This window comes from Stegastes partitus, unplaced genomic scaffold, assembly GCF_000690725.1.
Source record: "Stegastes partitus isolate 25-593 unplaced genomic scaffold, Stegastes_partitus-1.0.2 Scaffold24, whole genome shotgun sequence".
NCBI classification, from domain to species: domain Eukaryota; kingdom Metazoa; phylum Chordata; class Actinopteri; family Pomacentridae; genus Stegastes; species Stegastes partitus.
Window position 1 is genome coordinate 471,488 of NW_007577755.1, and position 16,867 is coordinate 488,354.

The 16,867-nt window shown below is 39.6% G+C and overlaps 2 protein-coding genes across 3 annotated transcripts; both read right to left on the minus strand.

The window, feature by feature from the left end:
• Positions 1–1,376: 1,376 nt before the first annotated feature.
• On the minus strand, positions 1,377–8,195 carry atxn7l2b (ataxin 7-like 2b). The gene is made up of 9 exons (XM_008296079.1): positions 7,999–8,195; positions 7,343–7,411; positions 6,930–7,245; positions 5,604–5,833; positions 5,316–5,398; positions 4,954–5,165; positions 4,340–4,517; positions 3,918–4,039; positions 1,377–2,671 (listed from the first exon to the last, which is right to left on the minus strand). The coding sequence occupies exons 1-9, from the start codon at positions 8,093–8,095 to the stop codon at positions 1,909–1,911; spliced, it is 2,070 nt and encodes a 689-aa protein (XP_008294301.1). The 5' UTR covers positions 8,096–8,195; the 3' UTR covers positions 1,377–1,908.
• A 1,282-nt stretch (positions 8,196–9,477) lies between these two features.
• Positions 9,478–14,262, minus strand: sypl2b (synaptophysin-like 2b). Of its 2 annotated transcripts, none has more exons than XM_008296099.1 (6): positions 14,092–14,262; positions 13,881–13,954; positions 11,821–11,936; positions 11,505–11,709; positions 10,879–11,070; positions 9,478–10,780 (listed from the first exon to the last, which is right to left on the minus strand). In XM_008296099.1, the coding sequence occupies exons 2-6, from the start codon at positions 13,950–13,952 to the stop codon at positions 10,658–10,660; spliced, it is 708 nt and encodes a 235-aa protein (XP_008294321.1). In that variant the 5' UTR covers positions 13,953–13,954; positions 14,092–14,262; the 3' UTR covers positions 9,478–10,657. The 2 variants fall into 2 exon arrangements, with proteins under 2 accessions (XP_008294321.1, XP_008294313.1); XM_008296091.1 differs by having other exon boundaries at positions 13,881–13,958.
• Between the last annotated feature and the right edge of the window lie 2,605 nt (positions 14,263–16,867).

Here is a 16,867-nt window from a genome sequence, read left to right on the forward strand (position 1 = left end):
ACAGCTACACAGATGGAGGGTTATGTGTATAAGCTTTCTGTTAGATATACCAGTTAACCATTCTGACTACATTTAAGATATGCCAGTTCTTATTCAGTTCAGCTGGAACTACAACACAATATCGAGGTTTATATAGGATGTGTGTTCATAGAACTTGGTGCAAATGGCTTCAGGTTCTTCTTGCTGCTTCTTCTGAGGAGCATGACTGACAACTTACCACCATCTAGTGTTAAGTGGTGGACTGCTGTATGTAAATGTTGACATTTAATAGGGTCTTCTGCTGGGAACCATTATAGCATTAGCAATTCATACAAAACTGACAATGTATACAAATTACTACACAACTACATGAACAATAGGAACAGAATAAATGAGTGTAAGTTAATATTTTTAACAGGAACTATTTGTGATGTAGGAAGCCAAATTAAAAAAAACATGTTCAACATGCAGGGAAGGTTATCCAAAAAAAAGCTCACAAAAAATTCAATCAATGCTTCTAAATTGTGTCACAAAACAAAAGGTTTTTTGACTGCATGCATGCCTTAGATGCTTGTCCATGTGCCACATTGTCATAAATAGAGCACCAAGCAAGAAGTTAGCACAAGTTATATGACTTATATCACAGAAAAAATGTAGTTTAATACCAAGCAATGCTTTCTACTGAACTCTGGCTGTTTCTTTCGATTATAGGACAGCGCCATCTGGTGTTACAAAGCTGAAAATGATGCAGAGAAAACCCTTCAAATACACATTCATTTTCATAATTTAAGTAGTGTAAAATCAAAATTTCAATTTAGCTGTGCAATCCTGAAGTCCTCCTCTGATCATTTGTTAAACCATTAAAATCTCACCTCTGTGTATGAAAGTTACATGTTTAGATGTTTAAAAAAAAAAAAAAAAATAACCCCTTCCTGCCTTACAGTGGCTTTGATACAACACGACATTATCGCTTTCTTTACAGTGAAATCCCTGCCGCTCTCTCCTCGCTGCAACTCAGCACACCAGCTCAACTCTGCTCAAACACTGTAGAACTTCTCTGCGCTACACAGTGACAAATTGAACTACTGGTGTAATTCAGTCAATGTGTTTGACCTGGAAACTGATTCTGAAGCAGAACAATGATTAGAGAAAGCCCACAAGCTGAATGGATTGGGTTTGTCTGTTTTTAAAAAAAAATAGATTTGTTAGGTATGAAACCGCAGAAGTCTGAATGTGTATTTTTGAGGCTCATCGGTACACTGCAGTTTCAATGCAGAAATGCCCAGTGATGGTGTCGACTGCTTATATTGCATATATTTCAACAGTAACAATGTGAAAAGTGGAGAAGGGTCCAAACACTACAGAATCGCTGCAGAATAACACAAAACAGAGAGAAATAAAAATTCAAGATTTTTTTTATTATTCTGCCATGAAATGTCTTAACATTAGCAGCATAATGAGCAGACTGAGGTATGTTGATGTTCTTACACAAATAATCGACTGAGACATTTAGTCCTGTAGAAAAATAGACACTTTTGCAACAATACACAAATACAGTAATGTGCATACAAATACTTGTTCCTGACATCTGTGCATAAAAAAGTTTGGATAAATAAACATGGACAAAGAGACATGCACACACACACACACACACAAACACAAACACATTCAAACACTCACACTATCCTGGCAGTAGCTGTGGCCTTCAGCAGGCCTTTTCTCTAAGTTGTCTTTTTAAGGCTGGCCTCCTCGTTGGCTGCAAAGATGAGCGTAAACAACCGTCACTTACAAATGCATTTACTGTTGATAAAATAAAAAAAAGACACAGTTCAATCAAAATCCATTCTATTCATGTCATTTTTTTTAAAGGGGATGAATCCACATCATAGGAAAATTGGTGGTGTGCAGCCTTTTCCACAACTGGCTCTTTCAGGGGTCAGATCTTTTCTCCAATCCCCAGGCAAGCACATCCTCGATATTCTCTCCCTTCCAGGAAACGAGGCTGGAGTGGGAAGGGGAGGACAAACATTTATACTTTGCGGATCTGGATATTGAGGAGCTGAGCGGCAGGGACTCACTGCTGCGTTTGCGCTTTTGGGTGGTACTCTTGCAGTCATAGCCCCCGACTTTCTGCTGAACCGCTGGTGGTTTCCCTCGGCTGCGAGGAGAGCGGTGGGTTGGTGCAGGTAGAGGGGAACACTTTTCCAAAACTGTGAGCTGTCTCTCTGCAGGCTTCAGGAGAAGAGGAGGGCATGGCTTCTTCCCATGTGAGAAGGTACCGCTGGCTGGTCCTTGAGAGGAGGGGGCGTGAGGCTGGCTCTTCTCGTGGAGAGGGGGGTCCCTGATGAATCTGCAGGATTTGTCCTCACCGCTGTGTAACAGCTTGGCAGCTCTGTGTGCTGCACTTGCATCTTGCATAAGCTCCACCTCCTTTAACTGAGCCTTGCTGGGTCGCTCAGCAGGGTTGCGCCGCCTACCAGATCCGAGGCTTGCAGAGGTGGAGGAATAAGGCGGTTTGGTACTGCGAGAGTTCTGCTGACTACTTTTGGTTTCCAGTGGTCCCAGTGAGGTAGACTCAAGGCAGAGGGAGCCAGCGGATTTGGAGGGTCTATCGCCAGCCCTGACAGGTGTTCCTATGGTTGAAGGTGTGACATGACGTGACCTGAGACCTGATGACACTTGAGGCATTTTCCTGGAAATTAATGGGGAAAAAAATTAAGACGATTAAGTTGCTGAATTTCACACAAATGAAATAAAAAAACAAAACCCCAAACTTACATGGACTTACCCTGATCGCTCTGGAGGACCAGATGCTGCTTCATTGTGTTAAGAGATAGGTCATCCAGTGGCTGAATCTTCCAACTTTTAGCTTAAAATGACTGAGACTGCACAACTGTGTGCTTAATTCTAAAATTTCTCCCTTTAAACACACTTGAAGCAGGCAAATACACAGGAAGCTTTTTTCAAGTCTGTCTTTTTTTTGCAGTAAACCAAGTGACATAGCAAATACCATTAATCTCACCATCTTCTTAAGATGATTTACTTCTGGAGGAGGATGAAATTAAGTCCGACCATGCCTTGTACAATTTAAGACAGACAATTCAAACAAGTATACATCTATATTTCAACGTACAACTGCGCAAATTCATCGACGATCAGTATCAGTACTGACATTTAAAATACCCTCCGCTCATTGAAAGCAGCCCATGTAGATAAAATCACTCAGTTGCAACGTGGGTACATCTGATTTTAGCACCCTTTATTTGTCATTTAAAAGTAATTTTTGATCATATGAGTCTGAGTCGCTGCACTAGAGTAACTCAGTGGAAACTAGAGGCTTGTCTGTGCACAGCCGCCTAAGTTTCACTGTAGCTTGCATTTAGGGAACTTCGGTAAGCTGCAGTGCCTGTCAATAAGCAAATGTTTAGCAAGTGAGGTGTTTTATTTCTATTTTTGCCTCTAACCAGATGCACTAAATAGACAGGAAAAGAAAACCTTATTTAAATAGAAGCATTTGCACAAACAGGAATGTGCACAATATGCAAGTGAAAACGTTTCATTAAATGTGAAAATGCAAAATGTAATCCCGTAAATATCAATGAATAATCTTGATTTCAAAACTGATCACAATAATCGTGATTATACCTTCAACCCACCAGCAAAGTCATAACAAAGCTGATGTTTATGCTGTCCAAACAAATACCGGTGAGTAGGCAACACCAAGGTTTGATGCATTTTTAAAAGAGCTACTGATGTGTAAAAGCGTGTGAATCCCTGCAGAGGATAACCACTTTAAGCTGCAGAACTTTGCCCTGCAGGGGATTCAGTGTCAAGCTCAAAGACCAACACTAGAACATTCTGACTGAGCAACACCTTTCTACACATTTCTGCACACAAATAGGTGAGACTTCCAGTGAGAACAAAGCAGTGATACTCACTTCCACAAGTGTGCGCTGACATGGCGCTCCAACATGGCGCTGAGGGCAAACCGCAGGTGGTGCAAACGACGGTCAAATGTGAAGATGCTACAACCCAGTGTGCGGCATCCAAAAGTGCATAGCTACAAAACAAAAACAACTGTAAGAATACTAAAACATACAAACACACTTTGGTATAGAGAGAGTTTTTATGGAGGTGTACATTTTCCCTCCTGACATGAGCGACTTTAAAAAGAATTTAAAATCATTCTGACATCCGCCACCTATTTTAATATCTGAGAAAGGGACAATGAATTAGTCCAGTGCATGTCACTCTATAAAAACAAGTGTCACAAATGCTGAAAATGATCAAAGCAGTCATACATAACTACTTTTGAGCACCCAAATCTACTTGCTGTACTTCTGTACATTTCTGCACTCACCCCGAGTGGTTTGGGATGCCAGGGTGTAGCAGGCAGGTTGGTGGATTCTTCCCGCTCGTCTTCGTCACTATCCTCACTTGACAGCAGGCTCTGATTGAAAGGGTACGGAGGTTGCACCTCCACTTTGACAGTGTTGTTACCTTTCCCCTCTGGAAAGCTTTCTGATGGATTCTTGGACCTGCGTGAAGCACAGATCAACACAACAACAGTGTAAACACAAATACTTAGAAAGACTCGCATCAGGATCTGTGTGATAATCTTCAACAGAAACCATTCCACACAACTTTGCCCTAAATTAATATTTTGTCTAATCAAAATAACGACTGTTTATATGCATGTCACTGTCACTCTGCTGGGTCAAATCATTATGGTGCAAAATAAAACAGGCATAAGAAGAAGTTGGTTGCCGTGACTGCCTGTAGTTCTGCAACATGCTGTTACTCTGCAGGACTACAGAACACTGTAAGCCTGCAGTTGTGTTTCTCTCCTGTTATTGTGACTTTGTTCATCTCAGTCCACGATTTAGAGAACTGCTGCATTTCCAGGGATAATCTGTAGAGGTATTTGGGTGAATCAGATTAACTTAGTTAATGTGAAAATGTTGTGATTCATACCTGAGAATGTGACAGTTGCTGTTGAAGTTGTATTTACTGCCCTGAGCGCTTATTTTCTCTTCAAAAGCTTCCAGATGTTTCTCTTTGTGTTTTGATTTGTCGAGAAGCTGCTCCACTTCTAGACCCGCCGAGGCTGTCGTCTTCTCCGCTGCCAAATGATCAGCGGTCTTAGTCTTTGCCGGTGATTTCTGCTGCTGGTGGATGGAATCAGTCTGTGAAGGATAAGCACCACAAGAGAGGAAAGGAGGACTTTATGTTTAATCTTAAATAAATGATAATGCCTCTAAGACAAAAACATTTTTCTGTTTCTGATGATCAACACTGAAGATAATGGTTACAAACAACATGGACTGAGAGTTTACATTGCATATAAGCTCCCGGCTGCTTGGTTTCTTCCTCTCCGGATCCAGAACTTTGCAGGGTTTGTTCAGCTCACATTCTTTTTCTAATAGAAAAAAAGCAAACACATCATTCACTCAGCACCAGCAGGACAAAGACAGTTCATACAGTTACATTGTAAAGCAAATACTGATGCATGGAACATACTATAACCAAGCTACTGAATGGACAGCATTCGCCAGTTTACAGACTTGTGGCAGAAGAGCAGCAAGCGAAGAAACAGTCAGAAGTTGTATCAGAAGCAGACTTACTGTTGTTGTTTTTGTAAATTCGACTGTAGGTTCTCATGCCTCGCAGAGACTCAGCGCTCTGCCCGGCTGCCGACTTCTGCACAGAGGGTCTGTCTGACAAAGAGGTGGAGGAAGAGCTGTTGCCAGGGGGCAGAGGAGCCGAGTGCCATGGAGGAACACTGGGTCGAGTCGTGGAAGAGGACTGATGTGGGAGGGGAGGGTTTTCCTCTGGGAACTTCACTGAAGATAAACTGCAGAAGAAAAGAAATAAACTTTGGAGTTAGCTGATTAAAATCATGCAATTAAGGCAAGTATGTGAGAAAACCCTGCAGCTCCCAAATGACATAATAACTAAAAGGAATTTTTCTAACTTCGATGAGATCGCACAGCATTCTGAATTGTTAGATGATGATAATAATTTTAAAAAAAAACTTAATTAAAAAACAACTTTCAAAAAAAAAGGTAAAAAAGGCCTTCCAATAAAAAATAAATAAAAATTGAAAAAAAAAAAACAAAAAAAAAAAATGAAAAAAAGAAAAAACAAAAAAAAAAAGCAAAAAACCACAAAAACTAAAAGAAAACAAGAAAAACCCCCCCAAAAAAAAGGGGTTTAAAAAAGGAACTTGGAAAGGCAAATTTTTTCAAAGTCCTGTAATTGCCGTTACTGCACAGGAGGGACAGAGTGAACCGAATCTCCAGTCCGTGTACTTGCCGTTAGTGGATGTTTGTTCGATGATGTGCATGCAATGAAAGTACAGCAGCTTTCCTATTGTGAATATGGAATCTGTGCTGGTTTGATGCTGGTCTGGTGAGAACTGTTGGCTCTCTCCTTACTTGTGCCCTCCTCTTCCTGTCACCTGTGCCCTCTACATACACACCCTGTGTCCAATTACCGCCACCAAGTGTCCAAACAATAATAACAATAATCCACATCAATTTACCTGCTGACAGCAAACATAAATGGCTCCTACAGACTTAAAAGAGAGCACAGAATTAGCCGACCTGATTTCCTAGTTAGATGTAACTGTTTGTGTACATGTGTTCTTTTATGCTCTGCTAACTGGGTTGCTGACATATTGAACTTATAAATAACAGCATAATGTTGCACAACAGGAGCTTAAAGCTTTCTGCGACTGGTTCTTTTTTTTTTCTTCCTGCTACTAATGATGCTGTCCCATCTATGTCTCCTAGTACTGTTTCAAGAAAGCAGCAAATGAATAACAAGGTAGGAAACAGAACTCGGTTCTTCAACACAAGAAAATCCAATAACTGGAGCATCTCTGAAATTGTTGTTGCTTCTGATGTCTATTTTTTTCTAATTATCAGGCAAACAACCACAAACTGTACCTCACTGTCTCCTTGTGAGCTTTAGCAAGCTTGTGTTGGTGGGCAGGTGATGCTGCTGAGGACATGGCACTGCCCTCATAACATCTGCCGTCCTTCTGCTTCTCTGTACAAGAGGAAACACTGGAAGAAGCCCGGCCGGGGAACGGTCGCTGCTGAGGCGCCACAGCAGATGACTGGGCACACTTCTTCATGACAGCACCGTGCCACCTTTCACAGTGCTTCTCAAAAGCTTGAGGTTTCACCACCTGGTCGCAGTGGCTGCACATCACCAGATAAAAGTCATCGTGGGCTGGGCAGTGGCCGTATATGTGCATGTCTGTGGAGAAGAATGGGAAGAGAAATGAATTAAAATGAATCCCTGAGGTGATAGTGAATGCATTTAGGAGCTATTGGGTTTCAGAGTCAGTCCTCACCTTCTTTTCTGAGGGTCATGGTCTCAGAGCGGCTCATCCCATTCTTGTTATCTTCATCACTGGATCCAGCTGCAGGCAAACACAGTCAGCATGAAGTGTTGGGATGAGGCTTTACTGTAGCTTCTCTTAAAAAACAGGTTCACTTGGTTATCTGAATAGCACTGCTGAGTTAAAACAGGAACATGATTCGAGGGGGATTTACACCTCAGTTTAACAGCTATTCAAAAATCTCTGCTGCACTGCTAGCAGCTTCCATGTTAGCTGGTGTGGTTTTAGCTAGTTGGTTGGAGCAGGTTGGTTAAATGTGCTGCTTGGTGATCAAACCGGACAAACCCTCAAGTAAGTTGTTGTTTTGGTGTGACTGGTTGGCTAATGCTGAACTTACATGTTCACCGTTTAGCCGCTAGCATTGTGTTTTACCAAACGGTGTTTTCGCTGCACTATTTAGCTAAAGTGAAAGAAACAAATGACTTAAATATGGTTTTATTTGTCGCCGGTTAACATTGTTAGCAACCTCCCTGCACTAGGACCCAGCGGGTCTTTTGTTTGGGTCGCGCTTTATGCCGCTCAGTGTGAATGTAACACAAAATAAATGAGTGGACGCGGACGCTTTGACACGGTGAACATCATGTGTGGGGCAGAAGAGCAGGACTCACCGTCAGACGATGAAATATTCACCCTGTCTGCCCAACAACTCCAGTTTAATCCGACAAAGTCGTCGAGATTAGGATTTCGCCGATCCAAAGCGGCCATTGCTGCTCTTGCGCGTTCACGCGTCACGAAGCTCGTGGCCGCGCTAAACCCTTTACATCCTGAACGGTGTGCTCGCGCCCTAACAACAAATGAGGAAATACATCAGCACATTTTTTTTTCTCTTTCTTAAAATAAATAAATAAACACACTAAAATAAAAAAATGTGCAGATTGTACTTATAGATGGCACATAGAAAATGTGATAGGACATTTTCTATTACTTTTTTTGTTGCTTGAAATTCCTCAGGTTTCCTCCACTTGCTGTTTAATTCACTTGTAACACGTACTTCTTATAATTGTTGTGTAACATTTTCTTTTTTGTGACTTGCAACACTTGCTTTAAAGAAAAAAAAACCCTTTATCCTTACTGTAATGCACTGAATTACGAGATCAGATTCCTACTCTATTTCTAAATATACACCATGAACAGAAGGATCCCCAAGAAATGTAATTTAGATGTTGGGATTCATTAATTGTCATTTTCTGCAGCAGATGGAAGTTCAGTTGCAGCTTCCGTTGCAGGTGGTGAGACAACTACAAAAAGGGCTCCACGTTTGACATTAGCACTTACTTATTTTTGAGACACAATATAATTCTACAACTTCATTTTGCAGACGTTTTTATCCGAAGCGACGTACATCTGAGAGCGGATACAACACAAGCAAGGATCTGCTAGGGGGAAAACAATCTAGATAAGTGCCATGGAACAAGTTCAAGTGTGATAGGGCGCTGATGCCAATAGCAGGCTGTGTGGGAGGTAAGAGGGTTTTTTTTGTTTGTTTGTTCAGTGAAGAGCTGGGTCTTTGGTCTTTTCTTAAAGACTGAGCAGGAATATAACATGAAGGGCTGCACGAAGTTATCATTTTTAAATTATTCTGGCTATTGTTAATCAACAAGCCTAACAAACACTTCAACACACTGCAAACTATCCATAAAGCTGGTGATGTGGTCTGATTTTTTGCTTTATATGAGCAACAGCATAAACCCCAAAGAGATCCAATTTATAATATTAAAGAGAAAGATTACATAGAGCGAGTTCAACATTATCCAAGCTGTGCCTGCTTTCTATAGTCTGAACAAAGCCTGTACATTTTTGGGTATGTATTGTATAAGACTCATCGATTAGGATGTGGTGATTTGATTTGTCACCTGACTAATATGCCACTACACTGCAGGTTTAAACTAGAATTTGACTTTCATGAAGAAGGTCAGGAGATTTTTGTATGTTGCCTGAATGCCTTAATCTGCACAAATTAATAAATCACACAGATTCATTAACTTTTTTAATCTTACGAGCAATAAGTGTAAATAGTATCAGCTCATGTTGACTGTCTAACGAACACAGTGTCCAGTACGTGTGCATTGAAAGAACCAGACATCAAATCCGCTTTATCCTTTTATTGATGCATTTTCATGTCCACACAGTACCTTTTTGGAACGCCCATCTGTGACACACTGATCAACACAGAGATGGATTAAACTGAAGACTGTGAATCGGACAAGCCCACTGTGTATAAAAGTGGGAAGTCATAGCAATGGCAGAAACAGAGAAATACAGTTTGCATTCCCTTACAACGACGCAATGGTAGAAGCCTGACAAAAGCAAGATAAAAGGCGTGCAGTGAATTAGGAACAGGTTAGAAAGATCAGTCAAGTGTTTCAGAAAACAAAAATGTTATACAATACTATTGAAATATTATGGACCTTGATGGGGAATTTTCTTACAAATACCTTAATTTAAACATTTTAACGACACAGGACAAACACAAAGTCATGACCTATTAGGGAATATGTCTGTAACTTCTACCTTGTAAATATAACTATTTTAAATGTAAAATTCATAAAGTGGCAACATGGTCAGAATTCAACAAAATATTCAACAAAATGTTCAACTTTTGGTCTCAACTCGTGAAATTATTCTAACTTAAAGAGATAATGAGGCATAATGTAACACAAAAAGATAAAATAAAAGTGCTTTTACCCCGTTTATAAGTAATCTCACATTGGCAGCTGAATTATTTTTCCAAATGAACCATAAAGTGAAACATATTTATTGCAACATCAGATTTGAATGCCTTTTGTATGTTTTAGAATCGGGCTAAAACTAGATTTTGTCTACAGTCTACACTTGTGGGAACAATAAAAGCACTTCAAGCAGTTTATATTAACTAGGAATCATGTGGTCGATACACTCAACAGCCCTGAGTTTTTAAAGAAATCGCTGATGACAGAAATGATGACTGGAATAGACATAATGTAAATCAGTGTTACTATTTGAAATAAGGACTTCATTTTGGATGCCTTTGTATACAAACAAGCAAATTGAGCATCTATTAGGAGAACATTTCAACTGCTTTATTTTCCTGTCTGTCTTAGTACCTGAAGTTTCAACCTTTTGAAATGTGTGTATAAAATTAATAAGGTTAATACTGCAAAAAGAACAGTCATTTTTGAAAATGTATACTGTACCTTGAAAAGTATTTTGCTTTTTACAGCCATTACCAAAGTTACTAATTTAATAGCACTACATGTTTGACATCTTTGAAATGAGGAAGCTGTGTAGTTACGATGGCCTGACTCCCCCCTCCGCATCTGCAGGCTGGTTGGCTGATTTGTGGAAAGGTGTTTCCTTGTAGATAAACCAGCAGTTGCCACCCCACAGGATGAGGTTCAGAAAACCAAATATCTGCCAAAGAATAAGACATATTTTAGGTATCTCAGGCTGTGGTTCTACACAAGTTGTAAATAGATTTTTAAAAAGGGAGTAAATCGTGCAAAACTTACCACAGAGGCATTTAGTCTGCCCATGTGAGGTAGGGCCCCTGCAGTGCATGTGCTTTTGCCATTCTTGCAAACATCAAGAAAACTTATAATGGTGTCAGGCCTGGTGGCCCACTTCACATCAGACAAGCCTTTACCCCAAGCAGAGGAGGATGCCAACCACATGAAGGCCAAGGCCCCAGTCACCAGCAGGTCCTTATAGAGCAGAAAGAAACAGCATCAGTATAAAACTGACAAACTCACTCCAATGGTAACTCTGTTGAACAGAGACTACCTAGTGCAGTATTTCCCTAAGCTGCTTGGAAACCACACCCTTCCCATCATTTCATTTACACAACTCTGTTAAATGCACTTTCTCTGACCTCCAGTTGGATTCCAACATGGAGTGCACTTCTTGAAACTCAGCAGTTGACATAAGAGGTTGAATCTTACACAAAAGGACACAGTCTAAATACTGTCTGGGTAGATAAAACTACATCCAGTCACTCAAAACAACTACGTGCAACACATTCTTGCTTGACATTTGCTTTGAACTGTACGCCATCTCAACCTCTCAAACCCATTTGTGGTAGGATGTAGCTGAGCACACGCATTTCACCAAAATGTCTGCAAAATCCACACAAACATACCACAATGGGGCCACGACTAGATTCTCTGTACAAGTGCTGGTAGCCCAAATAGAGGACGAGTGAAGCAGTGCTGTAGAGAAAAGCCAAAACTCCGATACAGACGAAAAACTCAGCAGAGGAAGCATGGTCTCCGGTCAGGAAGTAATCGGTGGTGGTGGTCTGGTTGATTTTACAGTCAGGGACTTTGTAGGGATGCTGTGCCAAGCTGTGCACATACAGAGAGAACATTTCAAATTATAATCATCTTAAACGTAAGAACCCTCTCCTGTAAGATGGTTTCTACGTGTTACAGCTGCTTGTGTTTGCTCACACTCACCTAAACGGGTAGTTAAATTTTGCGTCTACTTCATTGTGACTTCCATGGCACACGATATTGATGCTGGTTGTACCACTGTAACCTCCAGCTGTAGCAAAGGCAAATATGGAAAACACCTGCAGCCACGGACGCAAGATAAGAGGAGACACTGTTGGCAAATGAGGATGTTCTGGAGAGAGTCCTGGTCACACAGTCACACGCACATACACATACTTCCTTATAGAATTATTGAAGCACACATCCGATAGAGGAAGTCTTACTCACAGGATGCCAAAACTGTGAATATTGTACAGAGTTAACAGCAAAACTGAGCTCTTGAAATCATACAGAAGTAGCTACATAATAAGAAAGTGGACTGAATTATATGCAGAAAAATGGTAAGATAAGAAAAGCCTTTACTAAGGGGGGATTTGCAGTGTTACAGCAGCAATCAAATGTCGGGTTATTTGTTGAAAAATTAAAATATACAAGCAAATATACACAATTACTGTTAATATTGTTCAGATTCTTCTATATGTAGAAAACCAGATATTGCAGATTCCATTAAACGTGGAAAATAACAATCATTGCGTAAGACTATTTCATAAGCAGGAAAACGCTGATTTTGCACAGACTTTTCCGTGAGTAGACCGAATTGATACTGCACACTCATTGTACATGCGAAAGAAACGGACATTGTACAACGCCTTTTAAGATGCACAAAATGTGCATGGTGCAAAGGTTTGAATGCATTTAAGTTGCACCAGAGCGAAATATGCCAGTTCTTCTAACCAATAGAAATGTTTTTGTGCATTTCTTTTCCCCCTGAAAAAAAAAAAAACAATGCTGCAGTTTGTACCTTATGCTTGCAGCCTCTACCTTACACGTGTATCATGGTCTAAATTCAACATAATATTCAGCTGCTGGTCTAAACTAGTGAAAAAAACATAATGAGATGATGAGACAAAATGATTCAATAGAAATTCTTTCACCTCTTTTATAAATAGTCTCACATGGGCAGCAGAAATATTTTCCCAAATGAACCATGAAGGAAAACGTATTCATGGCAACATCACATTTTGATGCATTTTGTATGTTTGTAGAACTGGATTTTGTCTACTGTTTACACAATAAAAGCACTTAAAAGTATTTTATATTAATTGAGAATCTTGTTATGGAGACACTCATAAGCTTTTAAAGAAACTGCTGAACAGGATTAATGGAACTCAGTGGTGACATCTGAACTTCATTTTGGATGCCAAGCAAACTGAGGGTAACATTTTGACTGCTGTTATTTCCTGTCTTGACAACTTAAATGTCAGTACCCTCTGAAATGTGTATATAAATTAATAAGATTAACCCTCCTATTACCTTCAAAGTTACAGACATCTTTTATCCTTTCATCATTTCATTTATCCTTGGTTCAATCTGACTCCACCAATTAAAACCTCCAGAAAATATCAGAATTTATTTAAAACTGTTACCCAAGTTTATGTGTAAATAGCCCTTTAAATAAAACTGAAAAAATTATGTCAGTGACTTATTTATAAATGTTAATGGGGTCCAACTGACCCCAAAGATAACAGAAGGGTTAATACCACAAATAATAGAATAGCATTTATCAACAAAAAATGGCAGCTAATGCCGTTTGTCATCATAATGTTTAATTCTTCAGCTTTAGTGAGAACACAAAAACACGACCTTCAACCTGGAAGTAAAGGCCTTACATGAAATAAATATTGCACTATTTGGGTAGAAACACCACAGAGAATATAAACCGTAAGACCTACTTCTGTAAAACAGAGCATGCTAACGCCCATTAGCTTACAGTTTAAGTGGCACAACTAGCTCGTTACAGGCTGACATGTTGACGTGCTAACCTGACTGATAGGACCTGGAAACCGCATACCAGCTCAACACACGAGTTACACAGCTCGTCTAGGAATGTAGCGGGTCACAAGACAAACCATACAATCAATTAGCAAGGGATGGACAGCCCGTATGTATAAAACATACCCTGCCATAGGCCATATGGTAAGAAAGGGGGAAAAAAAAAAAAAAAAAAAGTTGGAAAAACTTACCCATTCTAGCAAACGGATAAACGCCAAAGGCTCTTTCAGCGGCCCCAAGTCGAGACTGAATCCAGAAGTCATCACTTTCTGGTGATAAATCAAGATTTACTGTGAGAAGGGAGCCGTTATGCCACTGAGCAGGACGCACGCGAGTTAAGGTGTGTTTGCTCATAAAACTGTCCGCTTATTTTGCGTCATTTATTGCCGTGTGCGTCGTTACCTGGGCGACGGATTCCATCGTCTCTCCGGAGGAAAAGCGCGCGTTTTAGTGTCCAGAAGTTGTGTCTCCTTCTCTGGGTCGTGTTTTCTCGCAGCTCTTTCCGAGGCTCCTCCGTCTTGTCAAACTTTTCAACAACTTCACCGAATCGCAGCTGATGACACGTGACCACGGAGGTGCGGGTCCAGAGGGAGGCGCTGCTGGGACACGCAGCTGCAAGCAAACATCATCCTGTACTAACAGTGAGCAAGCGATCAGCGCAATGAAACCTCTACGTTCTACCTGGTGCCTTAGCTACTTTGCAGAATGCATACAGAGTACTCACACATACTGAGGCAACAAGTATCAGCACAGAAGAACAGAACAAATGAGGTTATGAAGAGAAAAGATCTATATTTAAAAAGCATATGTCATATTTATAGTGCAAAATCTTGCACCATTGCTCCATCATACCATCTTGCACCTTGCATGTACAGCTTATTGATTAAAAGATGCAGTCATGGAAGCATTATTCAGAACCTTTATGCAATAGCACCAAAAGGCCATAATAAAAATAATACTAATGATAATAGTAACAACCAATCTACAGAATGCAGATTCATTGTACAGAAAGCTATATAAAAAAGAAGAATGTGTTATCTATAGGTCAAAAAAATAAGATCTGCTCATAGATACTTTATAAAAAAAACTATTAAAAGCAGCAGTAGACCTCCCCGAATATGTACATTTAACTGACGTACAGAGGCAATGATAATAAAAATATACTTAGGTATTGTAAAAGTACACATTTTACAGAAAGGCCCCTTTCAGAGTATACATGAGGACACAATACTCATACTAATAGCAATAAAAATAATAATAAAAACTATCTTTCTACCTTATTATTTTTATTATTATGTATTTATTTTATCTTATCTTTTTACTTCCTGCTGTTATATTGATGAATGGTTGAATGCTAAACACTTTTTTGCCTCTTGTCTTTTTTGTCTTTTTTTCCCCTTTCTTATCACTTGATCAAGTACCTGCATGCCTGTCACATTCAGAGTGTATTTTGTTATGGATGCATGTGTTTCTGCAAAACAAATCTACCCACAGCTAAAAGTAACCTTACCACCATGGTTAACCTATTTAAAGAACTCACTTATTCATTCAGACACCCTAAATTTCATGTGCTCATACATACTAAGGTAACAAACATATACACACAAGAACAGTGCAAAAAATATGTACTTATTAACAGTATGCAAAAGGTTATGGTTAAAACCTTAAATACACATTTGTCTTACTAAATTAAATATTAGGGTTAAAGGGTGGGGTGAGCGTAATCAGAGATCTACCAGAGAGAAAGAGGCAACAAATGAAAGAACAATAAACACATCAACTGGACCAGTAGCACCAGATCAGACCAGTGTAGTTCCAGAATCAGAAATACAGAGATATTGGACAAAGTTTAAAGTACGGGAATCACAAATAGTGATTCAGAGGAGCACACTATTTCTGCAAAAGCATGGTCACCTTGAAATTATATCAGCTGGAAGGGCCCCACCAGAAGCTAGTGGCTCACATGGGGTCATGCTACCTTGCTTGGGGTCAGACACTGACAGACTTTAAAACTGATCAGCACAATTAATATTAAATCGAACAGGGAGCCAATGGAGAGAAGCAGGACTGGGGGGATTTGATATCATCTGCTAAAACCAGAAAGAAACCAAACAGCTGCACTCTGAACTAGTTGGAGGGAAAATAGTGACCTTTGGCTTGAAAAGTCATGAATTAATTAAGAAATAAATTCTCTTCTCTTGAACCTTATCACAGCTTCATTTGCTTTTAATTGTTTGCACGTGTACCATATGCTCTCAGTATACACACCAACCCACTAGTGTGCAGGCTGAGTAACAGGCTATTAGTATTCCACCATTCTTTGCACTGCATGTACAACAGACCTGTGTTAATAGTTAAACCTGGATAAAGGCAGTTCATTCTTCAGTCCTTGTCTCTATGTGTTTAAGCTTGCTGATATTTGGCTTGATATCTTTGTTAAGCTATTTGTCTGCATCTGCACAGATATATGAACAAACTCATGTTACTGTGCTGTACTCTGTAGATTTTGATTTACTTTAAGTGGCTCCTGTTTGAAATTTCAAGAAATTTAGCAACCCTTTTGTATTTTAATTTAATTTAATTTAATTTAATTTTACACATCTCTCTTTCCCTTGACTGTCCCTAGCAAGACCCTTAGACTGCTCCACAGTATATTTTAATTTTTAAAAATGTTTTTATTTAGACTTTCTAGTATATTTATATACTTATTTTGTCACAGAACTTTAATTAAATTTCCTCTTTTTATTGTTGAGTGTGATGCTATACCGTATTACCTCATGATTCACCCTTGACATTTTAAATGTTATCGCCTTCTATTCTTTACTTTGCTTTTGGAGGGAGGTATTATACTGAACATATTTACTCAAACTGGTGCCTCCAGTATTTGTTCTGTATCTATTTGTTTGTTCATTATGGAAAACAATGCAAATGCATGTAAAAAAAAAAAAAAAAAAATCCACAATGCAGCTGAGCACTACACAAGAGTGAATTACCAGCCAGAGAAAGCGAGCAGCAGCAGCCATGATCATCTCCATGGCTGCAAAAGCCCCAGAGTCACTGCAGGTCAGTTAGCTGCATACAATTTAATTAGGTGGAATTTTTTTAGAAGAAGAATTTGTGATATCAAGGGACACTAAGTAGAGTCATGCAGCATTACCTAATCTTGCCTCCCAATGTT